Source organism: Chiroxiphia lanceolata, chromosome 1 (genome assembly GCF_009829145.1).
Source record: "Chiroxiphia lanceolata isolate bChiLan1 chromosome 1, bChiLan1.pri, whole genome shotgun sequence".
NCBI lineage: Eukaryota > Metazoa > Chordata > Aves > Passeriformes > Pipridae > Chiroxiphia > Chiroxiphia lanceolata.
This window is the reverse complement of record NC_045637.1, coordinates 85590697-85614535: the sequence shown is the minus strand read 5'-3', so window position 1 is coordinate 85614535 and position 23839 is coordinate 85590697. Positions and strand designations below refer to the sequence as shown.

Genomic DNA, 23839 nt, shown 5'->3' with positions numbered 1-23839 from the left:
CAAATTAGCCCCTAACACAGAAAAATATTATCGTGCAGTAAACAAGTAATTCACAATGCTAAGAATAAAACCTAAGATATATACATATATATTGTTCAAAAAGAGTAACATGTTCTCTTGGTTAAGAAAAGTAAAACCAAAGGTAACACACAACCTATGTTTAATAGTCAGCATGTTTCATAATGTGCAGGCTTTGAAAATTAAATAATTTTCTAAAGGACTGAAGTGTATAGAAAGACCAAAAAAAGCAACAAGAATAACTATCTGGCTTAAAAATCAAGGCCCCTTAATACCCCAGATTTTCAGGAACAGATGTCCCAGTTTACCTCCCAAATACTCACTGTGTGCATAAGGGGAAAGTACAATACAGACAGCACAGAAGGACCTGTTGGCATTTATATTTTGAAAAAAGCATGTCCATAAACAGATACACTTTTACCCACAATAAGACTCCTAGTTCACCACAATTGTAAGTTTTTCTCACATGGAGAAGCTTTGAATGAAACACATTTTAGCTCATTCAGGAACAATTCCAGCTCCAAAGGATTTCAAAGCAGTACTCAAAGACAAATTAAATGCTTTCTGCATGATGGTAAAGTATTTGAGTGAAGGAACTCTTCAACACTTTCTGAAAAGCCACAGATTTTATCTTTACAGTTAATATAAATGTGGTTTTGCCCATCCACAAGTGTTTAAATTATTCTTGTAAGCTGTGGCAAGTAAATTAATGTCACAAACCTGCAGCAAATGTACTTCACTTTTATACTGCATTTTGATTATACTGCAGACCACCTTTTTAAAATTGCACCAGTATTATCAAACCCAAGCTCAAACAACTAAGAAGCCACTCATCTGACACACATATCTTCAAAAAAAAAAAAAGGATGAGAGCTGACATCTCAAAATACAACTGCAAAGATTTGCAACTGCTTTTCTTGTGCCACATTACTCAGGCCTGTCTAGACATTCTGTTAAGGTTGGTCATTTTCTGAACTGCTTGCAAAACTTGCTTAAGAGCCTGGAAAAAAAAAAAAAGTCAAGACAATAACTCTAGAGATAAATAAATAAAAATCTCATACTAAAAAAACCCCATCAAAACAGCATTTGCACACGTCTCCCACAGTGGACCTATTGTATTGTCTGGTGGAGTTTGGCATTTCTATCTAGAGCCAGTCAATAACAGGAACTCAATCATAAATGCCCTGCTTTCCGGTGAGTGCCACAGCCTCAGCTATGCAGCCTAATGAGCCAGGGGTACAACAGTTTCAGCAACATCTGGAAGAAAAGTCCACCAGAGAAGGTTAAAAGTTTTTACTTGGTTTTAATAAAGCCAGAATTATTTCTTTGTTAAAGGAAAAACAAAAAAGCCCACCAAAACCAACCGAACAACAGAAACCAAACAACCCACACTCCTGATTTTCTCATTATTGCAAAAAATTGTAGAACAGAGCAGAGGAGAAAAAAGAAGGGCAAAAAAATCAGCAAAGAAGGGTAATAAAGAAAGGCAGAGAAGAACAGCAGAAAAGAAAGGCAGGGAAGAGTAGAAATGGGCAAAATTAAAAGAAGGGCAGAGAAAAGAACAGAAGGATGGAGAAGGTCAGAGAAGTTCAAAGAGGAAGATCAGGGACAGTTGAGGAAGGTCAGGGACAGTCCTTATTGAAGATACAGCTCTTCTGCTAAGTCCTTGTACTTAGAGCACCGCACACATACTTGGTGCAAGTTACCATGCTAACAGGAACATACTTAACTGATTTTGAAAATTACTAACTGTAAACAGGCAGTTTTCCATAAGCCTAAAGATGTTACTACTATAAAAAAGGTAACCTCTTCTTAACACTTTCTCTTTAATATTCTTCTTATTCCTTTTTAATTCAACTGTGTTTTCACATGGTTTATTACGCAGATTCATCCATTTATTGGTTTTTGAGAGGAATCCTATAACATTAAATGGGAAAAACGGAGTATTGTTGAAGGAGCACTAACACATAGCTCACTGTCTGTATACCACGTGTGTAAGAACCACTTAAGATCTGAATTAAGAAAGCCTTTATATGAAGCTCCATCCCCACAAAAAAACCTCAAAACTTGCTATAAATCTAAATATCTAGAACTCTGACTCCTACTAAAAGTGAAAAATAATCAGTAACTTTAATATGTGCATAAGTTTTGGTATTAAAGATGTCATCTTAATTACAATTAAAGCAATGAGATCATTTCCTGTGAAAAAGCTGTTCAGGTTTATTAGTTCAGTGGAGAGTTTTCAACCTCAATCTTAAACTGAGAATCAAGATTTAGAGCAAAGGCATTTTCTGTGGTTAAACAAAGTCTTACTCACATTCAACATATTGCAGTCACTTGATTCAACATTATAAATCTACGAGAAGTTTCTGAACAGTATCAAAACTGATTAGGCACCTGTATGCACACCTCATTTCATTTAGGTTAGAAATGCCTGTAGCTGTCCAGAGCCTTCAAATATTTGTGTGGCTAAAATCTGTGCTTATTTAAAACAAGATCATTTTTGACTGACACCTTTTTGATTAGTATGAGTTCTCCAGTTCACATTTGTCAGCTTGCAGCAATTGCCAAGAGGGGTTCAAATCCCAACCTCCATCTGCACACAGTTACAGTGAAATAAATGATGGCCACCACATATGTCAAATTTAACACAGAAAAGTAAGTTTTTGTTTTGTTACTGAAATGACAGCTCAGTGCTTCAACTGAAAGTTGGCATCACCCACAAGTATGCCCAAGTCCATAGCTCACGCTTCATTGAGGTTGATCCCTGTGGGCTCCCTGCAACCTCCCACTTTACATTGGCCCAGCAGTCAAAATGGAGCAACACAGCTCCATCCACTTCTAGCCCAGAAAGTTTCAGATAGAGACTATTTTTCTTACCATAGTGCTCTGGACCAAAGCATTGCATTTGAGACCCAAATAACACTGTAAGCTATAACCTCATGGGAAACACGACATGAAAGGGAGCAAGACCCTGCATATCACTCCCCCCAAACCAGGACTGTCTCCCTGACCAAGGCTCTCCATGGAAAAATTTGGCAGATACTACAATTTCTTTTCTCAAAAAATGAAATAACGACCAAAGTGCATGCATCAGGATGTATTTAATACCTCCCTCACTGCTGAGAGGATGAGAATGGGGACAGGCAACCTGAGAGCTGGATTCAATATCCATTTTACTGAAAGTCCTTCCTATCTCCCTTTCTTTCCTTCCCACTTTAGCTGGAGACTGCCAGAAAAGAGGGTCCTCAATTTTTGGAGACAGAAAAAGGGAATTGCAATGTCTTTCTACTCTCCACATTTGTTTCCAAAGGGCCCCTGCTCAGCTTCTTATCCACCACTAGCACCAAGTACAGTGGCCACAGTACCCTCTATAGTCAAAGCACTCCTGCTGCTTCAGGCCCTGCTTCTCACCTGGCTCTTCCACATCTTTTCTTCTCTCTCATTAATGAATAGGACAGTGATAAGGACTGAATCTGGCCAACATACCACATAAGGAGCAGCCTATTAAGCATAAAGTACTTTGCAGATGTTGTATATTGCACAGAATATTTTTTTGTCTTTTGATAATTACATACGAGTGGCTTTAAATAGCTAATAAATAGGCATTCACTGCTGTTATTTATCTAGCATTTTAAGAGTCACTTCCAGATTTAATTACATAAAACTCCATGTTAATGATATGTAAGAATGAGTAATTTTGCATTCTCAAAAATCAAAGATATCACAACAAAATACTCAGAAAAAATACACATTTATTACACTTGGGAGGGATCAAACATTTCCAATCTATTTATGTTCAAAATTGAAAATGTTAGTGCTAAGAACCCCAATGCATAAGATGTCAGTCATTGTACAACAGCACAAAGACTGCATTTGGTATAACACAATAACACAGAACTGAAGGAAGGTTATCACTGTAGCACATGTGGTACTTATGGAGCCTCTAAACTTGAACTGTGATAAACAACATCTGTTTCATTTTTTAAAATAATTCAGAAATAGCAATAAGTAATTGTTTTTTAACAATAAAAAATAGTCATTGTTTTGAATAATTAAAAAAATTGTCAAACTGTTATTCAGAAACCAACAAGTCATATGAACAGCCTATCCCAGGCAGTTTTCTGATGGAAAGACTCAAAATGGAGCACCAGATGCTTCAGTGAGTCATGGTATATCAGAGTTTTTTAAAGGATGAATGTAAACATATAGGCTATTCACGTGATAGAGACATACCTGTCTCCACAATAACAAGCCATATAGAATCCTAGGGCTTTGATTTTGAAATTAATAACTAACAAGGTGTCCTTATACTGTCAAATTCAAAGGGCAACAAAACGCTAACTCGCTTCGAGTATAAAACTCCATGCTTTTCACTAACAGAATTGGAAGTCTCCAGGCTAATCTATTGTAAAAGACCAAAATTTCATCTTCTTCAAATTCAGAAAAAGGAAGCAAAACACAGTTTTTATGTCCAGAAGTTTCCAGAGCAGTAAGGGTGTCAGGATTTCTTCAGTCAAGAATTTGACTCTAATTCCATGAAGAAAGTGGCCTGTAATGAAGCTAAAATGATGAAAATGACTGGTCACCACACAATCACTTCCTGTACATTGCTGCACATCAGTAGCAACAGCACAGTTCTTAGAATTGAACGTGTCAGTCCACAAGGCATCCAAGATTATAGGACACAACACAAGTAAGAACTAGGAAACCTTGGAAGAGCAGCACGGGAAAACATGCCTGTAATCCTTCTGCATTCCATACAACCCAATACTTAAAGTTACTATTAAATTATCACCCCAGTTCCTAAAAACAAGGTGCTGCTCCACTTGCCTCATCAACAGCCACAGCTATAATGATACCTCATGCTACAATACCCCATATCACAAGCAGCAGCAAAACACACTTTCAAATGGAATAAAAGGATCATCTCTATTCAACGTGGGGCAACAAGTTTGTCTGGCGTACCATAAAAGCACTCAAAAAGGATGAATTAAAGCCCATGGACAAGCTTGAACAAGTCCAGAGGATGCTAAGGAAGATGATCAGGGGGATGGTGCACCTCTCCTCTGAAGACAGGCTGAGAGAGTTGGAGTTGTTCAGCCTGGAGAAGAGAAAGCTCCACAGAGACCTTATAGTACCCTTCCAGTACCTAAAGGGGCACTTTGCAGGCCCACAAGGATGCTGAGTCTGGCAGAAGAAAAAGGTTGTAAGGACTGGAACATGGTCAGCATGGAGAAAACTTCTTAGGAGTCAGACAGGCAAGACTGCGAAGTCCCTATTTGTCTGCATGAATAGATTTTTTCAAGACTTTCTGAATATAGCCAAATCAGAGATAAAATCCTTTGTCCTAAAAAAGACCTCAAGACCATGCTCCAAACCACTTGCCTCACCCTAGTGATACAAAGATTATGCAACACTGTAAAACTTGCTCTTCATCCTCACACTTTGTTTTCTCTCATAGTTGGTTCATTTAAACTGACATGTTGTGAAACAGACAGTTAATGTAGAAAATTTTAGGATCAGCTGTAAAAGCCTGGCAAGAAAAAAGAAGGCAGTCTTACAACAGGAAGTTTCAGTAAATCTAGGAAATACAGCTACCAAACTCACCCATCATGGTGGTAGCAGAACCCTAAAGAAGACCCCGATACTCTGCATCAACACCACAATGTGTTGTCAAATATAATCTGTGTTAACTCACTTATGGCTTTCTTCCCTGAAGCATTAATTCAGACATCAGCAAGTCAGGCTGATTTAGTGCAAAACTGTATTTAACAAATAGCATACATAACAGCAATAACTAACCTTAAGCAGTAACTCTTGTTAAAAAATATCACATACATTCCAGCAGTTCCTCCTAGATCTTCCAAATTATAAAGTATTATTTCATTTTGTTTTCTCTATCCTCAATTGTCATGGCAGTTATCCATAAGCAAACTCTTCTCATTGAGGCTGGAACAGGAAAATAGCTCAGTTCATATGAGGAATCTGAAAATCAAAATGCTAGTGCTATAAAACATGAAGAAATTGAACACATAAGAAAACTGAAAATATTCCAGGCATATGTAAGAACACAAGGATTTCATCCTACTCACATTAAAGTTTATTTCCTTCCTTAAAAAAGAAAAAAAAAAAAAGGAAACTAAGTTTTCTCTCTTTGTCAGGACAACATAGCTTGAATCTTTATAACATGTATTTGCTACAATAACCATAGTGAATATACTTTTTGCCAAAAATCAGAAACACATATTTCTAATTCTTCATCAGAGTCCAAGATTTTTTTAAAAAGGCTGCCACTACACCAAAGCAATACATACCTTCTGCAACAACCTATTTTGAGTCCAGATGAACAAGATATACACAAAATTTTCAAAAGGTAACATTCAGCAAATGACTTGAAATGTTCTTTCAAGAAGATAAGTACAATTTTCTGCTGGAACGGAAACCTTATCACCTCCTGAAACTACACTCAGATGCAGCAGTTCCATAGCTCTTCACAGATGCAAGAGGTATGAAAATCTCTGCACATCTGGACACAATCATTAACAGAAAAGAACAAAATTGTTGTTGGCTTACTTTTTGGCTTTTTCCAGCACATGAAAAATTCGAGTCTGGGAATAAACTGGCAACTTCGCAAGTCCCAGAGATAGAAATATCATGAATTACTTTGCTCGTTACCCGGCACTACATCACCGCATAGCACTCCAGCTGTGACACAGTGAAACTCTGTTGAGAAAGACACATACTTTATAACTTCATATCTAGAGAGAAGACTGCCCATTGAGGAGTTTTGCTCCCTTGCCACTCAAATTGGGAAGCTGAGGGGCTGATGTCACCTCTAAAGTACGCCATCAGTTCCTCTGAAAGCTTGGAAAGGGAGGTGGGGAAATGGCAGCAGCTACAGCTGCTCGATGACAGTGGTTCTGACAACAGTTTTCCTAATAACCAAAACCTAACAGCACAGGAGGTGGGCAGCTAATTTTCATATAAAATAAATAAGGTACAAAACAGAAAAGACCCAACGGGAGAAGAAATCTAACGTAAAAGCAGGAGAGCTAACATACTGGAGGGACACAATTTCTTGTAGCTTAAAAATACGACCTTTCACCCATGATAAAAAGTTCAGGTTTAGACATTACCAGAGGTCTTTTCTGCAAGCATAGCCATACATTTGGAGCATGCTGGGAAGCGCACTTACCCAAGTATTGTCTTTAGCCAGAGTAAGGTGTGCAGCCACTCTTCAAAAGCATGCTTTCAAACCAAGGAATGAACAAAGCAAAGACAGTAACTCTAGGCAAGTGATTTCTTTCAAGGCATTAAAAAAAAAAACAACAAAGAAGCCAGGAAAATGTAAGGACTCCTATGATCAAATTTTTGTATACTGCATCCTCTTTTATTGATTAGGAGAGTTTAGGGGTTTTATTGAATACAAAATGCTAACCAAAAAGTTATCAGTTACTTGATTTCTCCCCTTATTGATGGTGGAAGCCTAAAACAGCCAGGTACAGCTAAGGTACAGAAAATGATGACTAAATCATGGTAAGAAAGAAATCAAGGAATCAAGTCAGAATTTAACAATACCACTACAGAAATGCTGATGTATAGCAACAATATTTACCTTAAGGCAGCTTGTCATATTTCATCTCTAACAGTTACTTCAGGAGTATCAAGTTTATCTACAACTTATTGCAACACCTAGACAAAGCAATTAATTTATTTAAACGTGTAAACAAGCTTTCTTAAAAAATACTTATTTTGTTAATGAACAACATACAATTTTACTCTTGCATGCTTCCACTGAAAGGGGTCATCCTACCTTTATCCTCCATACCCAGTGCCAGCTATATATTCCTGATGTTTTCCCAGCACCCAATACCTGTGTGGCCAATCAAGGTCAACTAACGCTGAAGACCAACCGAAAACCCCTGAAAGAAGGTTTTCAGCTGGAGCAGATGTTGAGTCCTCATCTTTTCATAGTTCTTAGTTTACTTGCAACCATCAGCATTGCACACAAATAATCTTCCGTTTCCTGCCCTAGACATATTGTTGCATCATCTGTCTCTCATGAGCTGAAGATTTGATTTGGCTGCAGCAATGAAGATAGACCCATTGAAACAATCAAAACTAGAGGAAGGTCATTCAGAAGCTTTAACTTCATGATTTCTTCTCCTCACTCTCTGGTCCCCAGCACCTCCCCAATATTTTCAACAGATTAGTCAGTCTTCTGCCATAGAATTAATGAACTAAGAGTGGCTAAATTTATTAACAAGATAGAAACATTAGGAGTGTTAGTTCTGCAAGGCTGGTCTCCATGCTAATCAACAAAATCTCCTAAAAGCCTAATAACAACTTTCAGCTAAATCCAGATCACGTATTTAATTACCTAAACTGTTTAAAGGTGCAGCTATATACCCATGCATATCTGATATAATTTTGAAATCTGTATCACAGTGTCATCAATTGCACATAAACCTCACATACATTTTTCAAATGTCAACAAGCTCAGGTAGAGGCCAGAGAGAAAGAAGTGTATCAGTACCACACCACGTCTGCAAGCCATGTTTCAACAGCAGTCCCAAAGAGGTTGTAACTAGAGTTGAACACTGAATTATTTGCTTTATAGATGCCAGGAGCCACACACAGAAAATTGCTCACTTCTGAAACAAATTACTCCCAGTTCAGTTTCTCCAGAGGTCAAGATAATTATGTCCTGGTGTATTATTGCATTAACCGGCACTGCCTGGTAGAGGCAGTGTGCCAGTCTTCAGCTGCTTTAAAATGAAGCTCAGTGATAACTGCAAAAGAGAGCAACAGGTTTTACAGTTCACTCCATGGAGGGTTGTCTGACGAGTGATTATATCCACCTAAGCTGTTCCAGACTCATGTTCTGTACACAGTCACTCCTTTGTCCTCCTAACCCCATCACCTACACCAGACCTAAGGGGGAGCAACAGAAAGCCTTGCAAGGGGAACTCTGTCTTCTGTCATCTGCTCTGCTAAAAGCACAAGACATCTCTATATACACCCAGCAAGAACTGAGGGAAGACTTTACTGCTATATTCAGTTTTCCTTGCTGGTGTCTGAAACACAAGCATACAGACTTTTCTTCACAGTTTTGCTATACCTGGTATTCCCTCAAAGAGCTACAGCTCCTACACTGTCCTGCCAGCCCAGCAGCAATGGCAGAGCAGTAACAGAGAGATCCATGTTTCCTCCAAGAAGATTGACAACAGAAACATCAGATAGCGTGAGGCTGCCCACTGTCATAGGCAAGCCAGTTTCTTTCTGCTTTTCACCCTAACACAGAGCTGCACTTGAAAAATTAAAAGTAATGAACATTTTCAACATATGGATTTTTATGACCAAAAACCTCCATAGGAAAAAGAGTCAAAAGGTCTCTCTGCAAAAATTAATTCTGGGATTAATGTGATTCATTTGAAAACTTACCAAGTGTTGTCTTATAAGAATTATTGTACAGGAACACCTGTAAGGAGCCAGCTATTAATAGTACCAATGAAACTGTCAAACAAAAACAAAGAAGTGCTACTTGTGGCACTGTGATTAAGGCTGTGTCAGCAGTTTGATTTTCATGACTTTAACGCCCCGCTGTAAAAATGGCCTTCAGCAGAAGCAAGCATATTGTGCCTGCACCCATAGGAGAATGGTTTGTTTTCACTGGGTAAAATGCAAGAGTTAACTATATTTTCATATATAATCTCCAAAAGTAAGATCTAGAATTTGCAAACTGTTTTGGGAAATAATCACTGCCAAATAGGACTACACCTTAAAAGACAGTTTGATAAACAGTGCAAGACAGAAACTTGGTAGAGCACAAGAAACCGAGAAATACAAATGTGTGATTTTTCTGTTTTGGCATACGCTTGTCAAGAATTAAAGTTACATGAAAGAAACTGCCTGCTAATACACAGTTCACAACTACAGATCTTCATAACTTGACTACCATTTGCTTAAAAACAGAACGGTTTTAACAGATTTATGTTTCAAAAGGCACCATGTGACATTCAAGCAAGAAATTCATAACTAAATAATAAGCAGTGATTAGCCTTGTGCAAGCACAAAATTAAGAGCCCCACTTACACTGACACAGGACCTCCATAGGACCCAAAGAAGAGGGAAAAATGCAGCATTTCAATCAGACGCATGTTAGGGATGCATTACTGAAGAGGTCCTGCAATAAAATAGCATCTTCTTTTAAATAAAAAACAGAGTCAAATCACAAACAGAATGCAACCAGAACCCAAAAGAACTTCTGCCCATTGTGTTTTGATGCATCAGGCACACTGCCAGCACTCTGGATTTTATTCTAATTCGCATTAAGTCTAAATTACAAAAACATTATGAATTATCTTAGAAGGTTAGCACCCTTGACTGCCTCTGTATGGAAAAGTAGTAATGTTTCTTAGTTGCAATAGTAAGATAATTCAATTAAACACTGAATTTTAACAGTCTGCATCCGCCACACAATCATATATAAACTATGAGCTATGTTTCCTCCACATTCATAACGCTAAAGGCAATACAGTCCTATTGTAAATATATAAAAAGTAGTTTTTCCTCCTGGCCTTTCCTACATTTTTTTCCCTTATCCCATATTAAAACAAAGCCTCCTCACTGAGACAATCAGAAGAACATGTTGCACTAGAAAGATTTAAAGGCAATACATCTCACAAATTCTGTAGATTTATAAACTCTCCCCTTCTTCTTTCCCTTGGTCCCAAACATGTGAGAGAGAAAGCTGAACACACACACACACACACAAAAAAAAAGTTAAATCAAAGTGAAAAGTCCCATCTGAAGTATAAATAGTAATTTTCTAATTGAGTGGTGTTCGGTTTGTTAAAAAAAATAAAATATTTGAGTTGATAATTAGCAAGTGCCACTCCCATAAGTTCAAATTATTTCTTAGTGAAAGCAATTTAAAAAAAAAAATTAATCATGGAAACTACCAGAACTGAAAGTCAAAAACTGCTCTGGATCAAACTGGTGACTCAGCACACTGAATGGCTTATAAAACTCCATTAGGAATGTGGGTTTGTACTTCCTTCAAGAGTCTCTCTTAATAATTGATTTTTGGCCACTCTTTCTCTCTTCTTACCATCCACAGCTACGAACTGGCCTTCAACACACAGAGGCAATACAGTAGCTGCCAACATTTGTAAGTAATTATAGGGAGGTTTTACAAGGGGAAGATGGACAGTCCTTAACTTACACCAAAGTGCCACAGTCTCAGTGAACCGATAGAAAAAAATAACCAAACTCTCCAGAGAGTTTTGGAAGCAAAGTCATTACATTTTTGCCTGGAAGCATGGTTTAACATCAAAGTCACAGTACACACATGATAGAGAGCAACATAAGACACATTACTGAGGCCAGGCAAGCTGAAAAAATCAAAACATGCTGGTTGGTTCCTCAAACAGAAAAAGGATCAGGGACAGAGAAGACAGCAGTGACAATGCAGCTGCAGTGCTGTGCAGAGGGTGCTCAGGCAGCAAGTAGGGATTTGGTAGCACAGTTCCTCTTCAGATCAATTCCAAAGCAGCAGACTCACAGGAACAGTACCAGTAAAAGTACTCAGTCCCCATTTCTTTAATTGCATACAAACACATGTACTGAATCATACGCTCTTTTTACTACAAGACATAATACAAATAATCAAACTCTATCACCTTTGTTAATCCTATAAAGTGCTTTGGATTAAAAAAATGTTCCCTCATAACAAGATGAAGTGCTACTCAGGACAATAGAAGTATAAACCCCATCAGGTAGCCACCCTAAGCACCTTTCACACCCAGCAGAGGAGATAGGCTTATAGCCAATGCAATTCACAGCATCAGGCTTCCTAAGGTAGGCACTTGCCTTTGCTCAAATATGCCTGGCCTCTCAATCAGCTAGAGGGTTCTCACTCACTGAAACAGATGCCTAGACAGCTTGCTCAGGTATTGAAACAGCTAAGCAATAAGGTTCCTACCCAAGATGACAGAATCCATCACCAGTAACACCTGCTTGTACAAAGGAAATGAAATGGATTCAACTAATTAATGAAAGTTCACTATCATATTTTGAAGTCACACCAAGTAATTCTGAGAAACTCAACCTACTTAACCAATATCAAGAGTAAGCTGTATGTCCACCACTGCAAATACTGGTTATGCAGCTTCTCCACCAGTTAACGTATTTTAAACACGTGCACACTCATTTCCTGCTTTACACATCTTCACGTTCACTAAAAATAACCATAATTTTACAGCTCTCTCGATTTATCAAAATCAAAACCACAGCATCACTGCTTAGGAAATTTTAGTAGTCTTAAATTTGTTTTCAGTTTGCCAAGTCTGTGTTACACTTCCCTTTAACTGATCAAGGCAACAGACAGATGTGAGATCCCGGGGTATAACTAAAACTGACAGTTTGCATGTGACAGAGCTGAATTGCACTCTATAAGGAATTTTCCCATTTGAGTTACTCTCCAATTTTAAGAAAAAGTCTGATCACTCATAATGTTTAAACAAGCAAAGCACCAGACAATGTAATTTGTTCTATCTAGACTTCACAAATCAAAAACTCCAGCATAATAATGCATTTCCACAAAGATGGTTTTTACAACATGACTAAATATTGAGCAAGCATAAAGAGAAGAGTGAAAAAGCACAAGGATAATACCAACGAAAATACAGAGTGTCATTTTAGAGATAGAGTCAGTCTTATGATCTTATTTTATTCTTAAATAACAGAAAATTCTCAAATTAGAAAAAATCCTCTTCTCACTTTAAAGTGCAGAAAAATGACTGAAACAGTTGCACTATACATTCAATTATAAAGTGCTGCGATAAGAACATAGAAATATTTAACGTATCTCAGGTGACCTTAAGAATTTTAAGAAATCAAATACATGAACCAAAACCCCACGGTTGCAAGTTTTCAGTCTCTGATCAGCTGCAAACATAACTGTTCTCCTAAAATGGATTAGCAAGGGCATAAAGCAAAATTTAACTCTTAGTCTTCATAACTTCCTTGCCCTCACATGTCAAGAACAACTCTCCAACTTTATTTTGCCTGCAGATCTACAACCATAGAGTACCATTGCTCTTCAAAGGCCAGCCAGATTCTGGAACAGCTTCCAGTAACATTGAGAACACTGAGGGGAAAAAAATTACTCATTAGCAAAGAATCTGTAAAGTTCTGCTGATAACAAACCAGGCCTGGGTTTCAGCAGATCAATGCTTGACCAGTAACAGCCAAATGAGCACCAGCAAAAAGCCTCTCGGCAGTACCTTCTTAAGTATTCCCATGCAACACAGTCACCTCAGAAACACACCTAAAATGTGGAAGAATATAATATTTTGCATGCAGGCCTGAAGAGTTCTGTGTCCCTTTTATACTGTTTATCTTGTAGTACTTTAATAGTATTTAATTTCAGAGGCAAACAGCATGCTCAATTTTGGCAGGAATACATTGACAGACTATTACTGTGTAATCATGGAAAGAATTACACTGACATCAAAACCACTATTATTTAGTTGTATGAAATCCAGAAAGTGTAGCCAGAAATTTCAGTTTTCAAAACCAAACCTGCTCCACAGTAATGTTTATGCTCTTAGAGAGTGGTATCAGTGCTAAAAAAAGGGAAGGACACTGATTCACAGCCAAAGATAGTGTGTCTGTTCCTTATCTTTCCAAAAGAGAAATCTCAATTAAAAGGAAGCTGTGGGTCATCGCCACTATCACTGATTAAGCCCAGCCATTGCTAATGCACCGAAAGTCTGCATGCACCAAACAAATGTTAGGAAAAAAACAGACCAAATAATCACACCCAACTACAGTGTGCCTGCAATTTGATAAGTAGCAACTTAAATGGTCAGATATTGCTACCCAGTTCCAGAATAGCACCAGCAAAAGTTTACAGGTAAGACCTACAGTAGCAGTCAAGAAGGACTGCAGCATATCAAACTAGAAGCATAAAAATAGGAACAGTCAGGAGTATTTCCTGCTTGACTTAGGGTTTTATGTTCTGCAAGACATATATACCAATCTATATGCCTCGGGAAGGCTTATTTCCATTCATAAAGTGGTAAATATCCTCAAGCTACTTCTGGCATGAGTTCAGACATCATAGGATACAAACAAAAGAACTGTCTACTGGTTTGTAAATTGGGAGTTGGGTGGGTTAAGGCTTCCATTGCAGTACGGAGACACGTTACCTCAAGCTGCCTATGAATACACAAGAATAGTTACAGGATACCTGACAGCATAACCAAGAGCCAAGAGGTACATATGTAATAGCTATGCAGGTATCAGATGTGCAGCAGAAACAAGGCATCTTCTCATTACAGCAAAAGCACTCATACGTTTAACGTGGCAAATTTTTTGCTTCTGCATTAGAATTCACCACACAGGTTGTAGGAATTCTCCTTTAAGAAGAACTTCCAAGCAGCAGTAAATCGGTCAAATGACAGCTAAAGCAAAGTCCTACAGAAACATTTCATAAATTTTGACTATATCTTACTACATTTAATAGTTAGCCAGATTTTTCTAGCATGAGTATATTTTCTTCCTCTTATTTCAAAGGTGTTCAAGCATGGCAAATGCAGCATTAGCTGGCTTACCTACTTGGAAACTCTTTGCAAAACACCAAGATCTATGGCATTCCACACCCAAGGCAAGTACAACTTTGCAGCTGACATACCTGTCGGATCACTGTGCTTCTGAGCATCACAACAGAGTAGCTGATAATATCACAACACCTAACTGACCAATTTGACTGTACAAGGCAAGCTGTACCATTATTCAAGAAAATGGAGTCATTTCAGGGTACAGTATAAAATGCTCCTCCATGGTACTTATCACTGAACTACCTGCAACCAGATCAAAGTCATGTTAGACTTAATTTGATTACTGCCAGATGACACTGTTGAGTTACAAATCAAAATTCAAGTTTCCCATTAAAAAATAATAAAAAAGAAGAGGAAAGGAGACTTTAACAGGAAATACTCCTGAAGAAGGAAGTTCGCCTTAGGTACACTGCTTTGTGCATATTTGTGACTAAAGAAAAATTGTTACAACATTTACACTGAGGAAGTTCAATTGCTTAACACCACATGTAAAAAGCATGGGTGATACAAGATAAGCTAGTTTACATCAACTTGTTTGGCAGGCTTTACAAAAGGTTCATTGTGGATTTAGATTGCAAAGCCTGTGCACACCCAGAAAGGAACAAGCTATAAGGACTTTCCAGTAATAATAACAGGCAACAGGAGAGAATTCCACTCTTTCACCTCACCTTCTACAGTTTTGCTTAATTCAAAGTTTTGGACTTAACTGCATCCCCCAACTCATATACATATGATCCAAAGGAATTCCTCAGCTGAGGTTCTGGGAGGGAAAAGAAAAAAATCAGTGGATTCATACGAAAGAGGAAGGAGGTAGCAAAAATAATAAAGGAAAAAAAACTTTTATTTTGCTCACTTGGCCAAAAAGCAACCAAAGTAGCAAGAGATTTAGAGCAAGAGAGAGCATATACCCCTGAAAGAGGAAATTGGACATCAACCACGCTGACGACCTGCTCTTGTGCCATTATTCACTCAGTGCTTCAAGGAAACCATGCTTTCCAAAATAAACCTGAGTTGGGCTGCAACAGTGTAGGAGAAACTGAGCTGACAAGTTTGTAAGAACAGTTACTTAATCAGGATGCTACTCCAGACCCAGAACTCTCAAGAAGTTGGGATAAAGTTGCTAGAAATTGCCAAGAGAGAGAAAGTACTCCCTGCCCCCCAAACTAAATTAAAGTATAGGTAAGTGCAAAGAAACTCAGCCTTAGTACTCCTCAAAGACATGAGGTGAGGGTAACAGGAAGCACCACTAGGATGAATACCAGTATCACAAATGCACTGAAAAGCCTTTTATTCAACATTTTATTTATTATTTAGAGGGATCAGAGTAGTAACCTTCACAGTATCTCTCACATAGGCCATCAGCAGGATCAAGCACTCCATTTTCCTTGCCCTTCTGCATAGCTATCTATTTTCTAAGAAATTGGCTCCCTTGTGCAGAAAGCTCAACAGTCAAAATGATCTGAAAGAGACAATCAGAGGGGAAAAAAAGACAAAAAGTTAGTGGGAGAAGATGAAGTCATAGGGAAGAGATTTTTACAGGAGTTCTCTATTCAGATTGGGTTGGCTGTACATACATAGAGGAGACAATGCTTCAGCTCTTTAAAACTTTAGGAAAAAAAGAAATACAGGTTCTGTCTATGCCAACAGTCACCAATCTTCATTAAATTAAAAAAAAACAAAACCAACAGATAAAGACTAAGCAAGAAGCATGCTGCTAGCAATAGGATTTTCTGTTCTTCTTGTCAGTCTGGGCAGCAGTGGCAATAGCGCCCCTATCCACAGCATTAGAAACCTTCGTAAGAAATGTTGCTTGAAGAAAGTCATCTTCATTTGGTTACCATGTGTCTATCTGTTTCATATATTAACACCATTAACGTGAACTCTAATATTTCATTTTTCCTGGAATATTTTCACTATTTTATCTACTTTCACAGCAGGTACACATCATAGTATACAGTACCTTATAATTCCCTTGCTGTTCACAATGTTTTTTGATCCACATCCTGTATATATCCTGTTCAAACACAAAGGAATCAGATTGACTGTATTGGTCTTCGTGTTAAAAGCCTGCTAGCTGAGCCAGGCTACCAGAACTTCCCTCTCCAGTATACAGTTAAAGAATAGACTTAATTGGCAGCCACAAATACTGAGCAAAGCTGTACAAAGACGGAAGTTAATACATCAAGACACACATGAACTAATCCTGTATCAGTGATACTTTTTATCATTAATATCTTCTAGCTTACTTATGTTCAAACGCCAACATTAACTGCACAGTTCTGAAAGGTAATGGAATACAGCTGGGCTCACCTGGGCAGGCACAGACCAGCCAAAGTCCCAGACTCCCAGTTCTCAGAGAAGACAAAAGTCCCATCAGTCTGCAAATGTTGTAGAGTATAAAACATATGAAAGAGTAAGGCATTGAACCATGTATTTATAGATTGCTATTAATACACTAGTTGAATTAGACTATCTGGTAGCCCTCCTCTCTTCAAAAGGGAGCCAAGGCAACCAAAATTCAGGCATCTTTCTGCAAATAGGACCTCTGTTTTCAGACAATATTCTAGTCTCCCATTTCAGTATTTGTTATACTACTTTTCAACAAAATACCTTTTCCTCAAGAGTTTTGGATAAAAGTCAATAGCAACACTTCTTATTTCTATCCCGTAAAAGGAAAATACCTGGAATTATGTTTTAGGCAAGCTTAGGTTTCATGCCAGAGCCAGAATTCATTTCTTGTAAAGTTTTCAAAAAGCCACTTATGCCATCTTGTCACAAAGTGCAGGTGTTCAACTTCCAATACTGTGAAGAGATGCAGAATCATACAAGTTTACGTTGAAAGGGACCTCTGTGGATCACCCAGCTCAAGACAGGGTCAACTAGTGCAGATTGCTTAGAGCCATGTCCAGGTTAGTTTTGGATACCTCCAGGGACAGATACTCAACTTCTCCAGGCAGTTTCTTCCAGTGCTTGGTCCCCCTCATCATTTACAGCAACACAATCAAAAAAACCCAACCCCAAACAATACACACCCTCTCAAGTTTAAATGAAGTTTCTTGTAGATCAGTTTGTGCCCAAATTAAGTGTTCATAAATCTCTGTATCCTCAAACTATGATAAGGATGTTCAACATACCTGAAATGCTCATTCAAGACAACTCCTGGCTACTCAGAGACAAACTGAGATACAGTACCTGGTTTCAATGAAGACAATATTTGTTTAAATGAAAAGACAACAATACTAATATTTAGCCTTAGCCAGAAGGCTATTTGTTTTAATGAAAAGGCAGCAATGCTAATATTTAGGTTTAGTCAGTGTCAGCAAAAATTGTCCTCCTATGTCTATGCAGAAAAGCAATCCTTTCAATTTTATCCTTCACCGGGCAAACCAATGTCCTGTCTCTGGCACAAAAGGCTATAATGTTTCTCTGCATCTGTTTTTCAGGTATAGACACATTCCCCAGTGACACAGTTTCCCACCTCACCATTTGACGGCAATACTGAAAGAAGCTTTCAAAAAAGTTTAAACTGTTTCCTCTACAACTCTTCTCCAAGAAACAAATTTATTTTAGCCACAACATATTAAAGAGTTTTATAGTCACACTCCATATCACCTATTTGTTTCTTCTTTTTTTTTTAATACTAAGAAATAAGTAATGTTCTCTTATTATCGACACTTTGCCCCATGGAGTCTGGTTTCATCTCAACAGCCAAATTTAAAAAAAAACCCAAAACTATTTAACCTCAATTCACAACCGCAAATCTTGCTTCCTCAGTATCTTTCCCCCTCTTTTGATACAGTTAACCTTTTTCAAACTATGAACTGTAACACCTGCATCAAACTTGCAGTACACATATATAGGGGTTTGGTGTGTTACAGGAATAGCAAAGGCTGTAAGCAACTGAACTTCTGATACCAGAAAGACAGAGGCAGACCCCAAGCTTTACCTACATCACCTAATTGAAAAGAATGTTCTTATATCTCTTCATGCTCACTCTTCTGTCAGTTGTATTTTACACTATCTCAGGGTTTGGTTGAACGTTCTGAGGTTGCTACCTTAAGTTTTGCCAAAATGAAGTTTTATTTGACAGAACTGCAGGCAAGGGAGCAGAAGCTGGTTCTAATGCAGCTGCAGTAAGAACTCTCACAAGGCAGAAATGCAACTGCTTTCTTTATCTACAATTTGCAATAGCCTCTGGGTATATACTGGCACTGAGCTCTAATGCATTTCTTCATTCAAAACTGAGCTTTGCAAGTGCCTGTTGAATTATCTCAGTCTACAAACTCTTACCTTCCTGTCTCTCCAAGTAAATCAGGACAGAATCAGAGACGACATTTACTGCTCATAATCCAGGAACTGAGTGGGGAAAATAGAAACATCAACATATAACCTCATCATTAGGCTCAGACAGATTATTTCTTGGTGTTTCTCCAAGAAGTCAAATATCTAAATGCTTCTACAAGCATCAGTTTTTAGAAAGTCAATCAGACTGATTGTAGTGCAATCAGACATTCTAAAGAGATATTTAAATGCAATTTTAACAGACATTTAGTCACAATGTCTCAAAAACAATGCTGTCAAAAAGTACTGCTTTAGTGGCTTCCAGAAATAAGAGACAAGCCATATTTGCATATCTAGAATTACATTGTTAGTAATACTGGTATTCAAAACTCCCATTTTTACAGAATAATTCTTCAAGGTACCAAGGTTTGAAAAGTCCAGCACATCTATATTGCATTCTGAAAGCACTCTTCCAATAAGAGTCACATTTGAGGTTTGTTTTGTTTTGCTTTAAAACACACAACAGGCCTGTTTTATTTGAAATACTTTTCTTTAAATGAAGAAAAAGGTGTTATGCACAAGTAGTCTGCCAGCAGCCCAATACCTACATGACACTTCAGAAATGTTTCATCCATCTAACCACAGCAACTGTCTCACTCTGGAAGTTATTTAAAAGAAAAAAAAAAAGCAAAGTGTGGTTCATCCCACTGCTGTGGTGTGAGAAAGAAGATAAGGGAAATCTCAATACTGCAAAAGGAGTATATTACACCACTGCCTATGTGCTTAGAGTCTCTTATCAGTAATGCAAGTGGCAGAATGATACCGATTTCACTGTAACTCCACAGGCGAATGCAGGATTTGTAGAGGTTCATACATCTGCTTTGATTTCATAGAAACCAAGGTTCAGCCCTTGTAGCCACAATGGTGTTTGAGTCCTGACCATACAATTAAGAAATTTGCTTTCCTTTGTGGCTTCACTATGCATATTGCAAACTCTTCCTTTTATGTGGTCAAAGGTCACAAACTCACTTTCCTATCAGTAACACATTTGCCCTTGCAGATACCTGTCCTTTTAACATATAGTATCTAGAAGAAAAGCAAGTCACCAGAACTGGTTTTGTCAACTGGTGCAGTAAGCAGGCAAACAGCACATATCTCCAGTCACTCACTATACAGGGGAACTGTGCAGACAGCCCATCCTCTTCTGGCATGCTGTAAGGTCTTATGAATCCCATTAAAAGTCCATTAATCAGAAGTCACAGTTGTACCATATCTCCCTGTTATGTTTCAGTTAAAAGCTGCATCGTCAGTCAATTTCCCCATTATCAAAACATAACCCTACCTGAGCTCAACTCTTTCTCCATCATAGAAAGAAAATTCCATCTTTTGTCAGTAGAAAAGATGGACAATCCACATGGTCATGGCTATACAGATGTTCTGAAAAATAATGAGTTGTCTGATTTCAACGCTACGATAAAGCACGCTTGCTGTGGCATCCTCTTAACCCAGGAAGGGCTGCTACAGTTCAAGCAGCACCTTCCTTGGCCCAAGAGTGCTCTAAGAACAAAAGCACTACTGCACATTTGCCTGTAATTGTTATGGTCCCATTAGCTCAGTACTTACCTCCCACCTATCCTTGTTTCAGGGCCTTAGTTCAGCAAATATTCTCAGAGTACACTAGCCACACATAAACAAAAGCAGGTTCCTTATACAATGCAACTGTGCCAGCTCACCTTTTGCAGTAGCAGTTCAAGTAAGGGGAGTTTACCACCTGATTCTGTTCTATATCATCTTCAGTCTGAAGAGATCTAAACCTTTATCTCCCACCTTGAAAGAGCACCGCTTTCAAGGAAGAATGTAAAACAAACCAAGTCTCTTTAGCCCCATAGTTGAAGTAACTGCCTGGGAAAGACAAAGCCTGAGCTCTAGCTTCCACTTCAGCATATTTTTACATTTTACACGTGGTAATTAACTTTGAAAACATATGGCACTAGGATTTTCTCCAGGGAGGGGGACATGCAAGTCTGCCTGTTCTCAGATAAACAAAATCCAAGTGTCCCATTTCTGGGTGAGGTCTCTCCAAATAAAACAAAAGCTATTGCGTAAAAATAAAGAAAGGGAGTGAAAGATGGTAAGGAACAAGTACTATGGTTACTTTCTTTAAAGTTCATCTAAGAAAAGAGGGACTAGGATTCCTGGCAGCAGATCTCAGAATTATGGAGAACTACAGGACCCCAGAAGAGGCCGCACTCTACATAAAACTTTCATCTTAAGCCAAGAGTTGGCACAGTCCTCACTAAGAAAGCCCACCTCTCTGGCTAACTTTCATGTATCCCAGGCCTTTACTAGCTCTGGGTCTCCATACATTCCAATGCTAAATAATATGCCTTGCAAAGGTTGAGCTGAGAAGGAAGAGCTGCTTTGAAAATAGAGAAAGTAACACAGAGAACACAGTATTGAAAGAATCACGGCATTGTAGCTACAGGCCTCTAACTTACTACTTTTGATGAAGAGAAATGTACTTCTGTCAACAACCTGGAAGACTTTTCACACAGCACCAAAGTAGTCCTTGGGAAAGCTCTGACTGTGCTCTTGCTAAAAATAAACATCAAGCAAAAGTGTTAGTATACAGAGATCATTAGTTTTTCCTCTTCTCAGTTACAATCTTGTCAGAGAGGTGCTTGGAGGGCTTTTCTCATCACTGCTATTGGCACACAGCTGCTAACCCATGGGAAAAGTGCACCAAAAAGTGTGGCAAGAACACCTGAGAACAGGCATAATGAGGTGAAACACAAACAGTGGGTAAATGTTCAAAGAATAGTGCAGGTTCTCTTAGATAACAGATGAAAACTGCTATGACACTGTATTGCCTCTGGATTTACTCCCTCACAAAAGTCCCAATGGCTCTTCTACTACCAAAAAGAGAGAAAAAAAAAAAGCAGTGAGAGAGAGCAAGCATTGACTAACACTGTCTCAGAGTGAAAGAGCAACATCTTCATTTTGACACATATTTTTTCACAATGCTCGTGGACTTCTAAACAGCCCACACGAGCACCTCACAGTGGATCTGCAAGCATACCAGGACAAGTCACAGGTGAAGGGGAAGAAGTTCTTCCATGTATGAAGCTGTCACTGATTAAATGCAAGCCATAAAGGAAAAATGCTGTTCCACTGGGATTCCAAAATAAGCATTAATGGTAACTATACATTACTTACTTAACAGGTTATACCAATCACAGGACATGCACCCTTCAAGCAGAAGTCATTCAGTACCAGCACATTCCAAGAGATAAGCAAAGTGAAGGAGAGCAAACTTTTCCAGGTAGTGTGCAGTATCTACATTGCAAATAGGGTGTTCCTCAAATATGACTAAGTGTGTCCAGGACAACTTTCATTTAGCACCCACTTGCCAGCAAACATAGGGCAATGTGTGCACAAGCAATCCAACCAACTATCTAAGCTGCCTGTTGGAAAAGTAGCAGCACAAGCCACAAACTGCATATATCAACCCTCCTGCATGTCTCACCAGGTTGAAACTCACCATCAGCACATCTTTTTTCACCAAACAGAAGGTGCTCCAAGGGAAACTGATTTCTTTTTCTTTCCATGTCACCTTTCTCCTGCACCTTCTGCTCAAAGCACCAGGACTCTGAAAGCCTCATTACCCCTATAAATAATATAGCCAAAAAAACTGGAAACTGCAATGAACATACATGAATAAAAAACAAGTAGCCTGGGGAGATGCTTTTGTTATCTATTCAGATTTGGGTATAAAGGAGGTACTGACTGTAAATGCAAGCCTGTCCAGGGTGTCAAAGCCAGAGGTGACAAAACAAGTCTGCTGGGACCAAATCCGCTGACAGGTTGCCTCACATTTGCACTGCTACCTTCCCCACTGCAGACTATCAGGATTAAGAGTCCCAACACTGGCTCCTTATACTGCCTTTTCTAGGTGCGGCTGCCTTCTCAGTGATGTTCCCTTCACATTTCATCTCAGTAGAGGTTTAGCTGATTTCTCAGGAAATCCTGGTACAGGTTACTATACAACAGTCCAAATCCGAGACATAGAAGCACTGCACCTCCCCGCCTCGCACACAGCGGCTGAAGAACACTCCACACTCCAGGGGCAAACAAGCCCTACCCACGGGGCGGTGTGTCCGCCCCTGACCCTGCTGAGGGCTGTCAGGGGGAGCTCCAGACCGGCGCGGACCGTGCGGGGAAGCGGGCACCGGGCACGGTGCTGGAAACGCACCCGCGGGGATGCGCCCCGGGGCCCGGGAGGGAAGAAGGGAGCGAGGGAGAAGGGAAGGAGCGAGGGTCGCCGCAGCCAGTGAAGGCGCCGGGCAGACCCACACTGAACCCTCCACCGCCGCCGCTCCCATGCACGGCCTCAGTCACGGCGGGTCTTCCCCATCCCCTGTCCCTGCGCCGCCGGGAGGGCACTCGAACGAGGGGAGCCCCCGCCGTTACCTGCCCGGTGATGCCGGTGATCAGAGCCACCTTCCTGCCGTTCATCTCCTCGCCGTCGTCTCCCGGTGCCGCGGCGGCGCCGGCACACGCCCCCTCCTCCGCCGGCTGTGCCATCCTCCGGGCGGCGGCGGAGGGCACGCCCCAGGTGCAGAGGTATCCCGGGGCGGAGGCGCGGCCGCCGGGGTCAGGCTCGCGGTGCTGGGGGCGGGCACGGAGGGGAGGAAGGATGCCTGCGGACACCCGGGCGCTACCTGCGCTGCCCCGGCCGCCGCAGCCGCAGCATTTCCGCGCTCGCCTCCCGCCGGCGCACCCGTCCCGCCCCGCCCCGCCCGCAGGTGCGGCCCCCCGGCAGGCGCGCTCCCGAGGGGCGGCCCGGGAGCGCGCCCCGCGCTAGGAACCGCTCCCGCGGCGCGGCTCGGCCCCGCAGCCAATCAGCAGCC

The 23839-nt window shown here is 39.8% G+C and overlaps 1 protein-coding gene and 1 long non-coding RNA gene across 3 annotated transcripts in view; both read right to left on the bottom strand.

The window, feature by feature from the left end:
* GMDS (GDP-mannose 4,6-dehydratase) overlaps positions 1 to 23704 on the bottom strand; it is a 417655-nt gene extending 393951 nt beyond the window's left edge. Inside the window, exon 1 of one of the 2 annotated variants that reach the window (XR_004359692.1) lies at positions 23400 to 23677. Coding sequence is in view for 1 of the 2 variants with exons in the window: in XM_032702498.1 (XP_032558389.1) it covers positions 23400 to 23513 (114 nt within the window). In the remaining variant the exon portion in view is untranslated. Of the gene's footprint in view, positions 1 to 23399 lie in introns of both variants that reach the window. The other variant, XM_032702498.1, reaches the window with a different exon arrangement.
* LOC116794125 lies at positions 15923 to 17313 on the bottom strand. Its single transcript, XR_004359698.1, has 3 exons — positions 17259 to 17313; positions 16959 to 17026; positions 15923 to 16107 (listed from the first exon to the last, which is right to left on the bottom strand). It is a non-coding gene; the product is annotated as an uncharacterized LOC116794125 (long non-coding RNA).
* Positions 23705 to 23839: the final 135 nt, after the last annotated feature.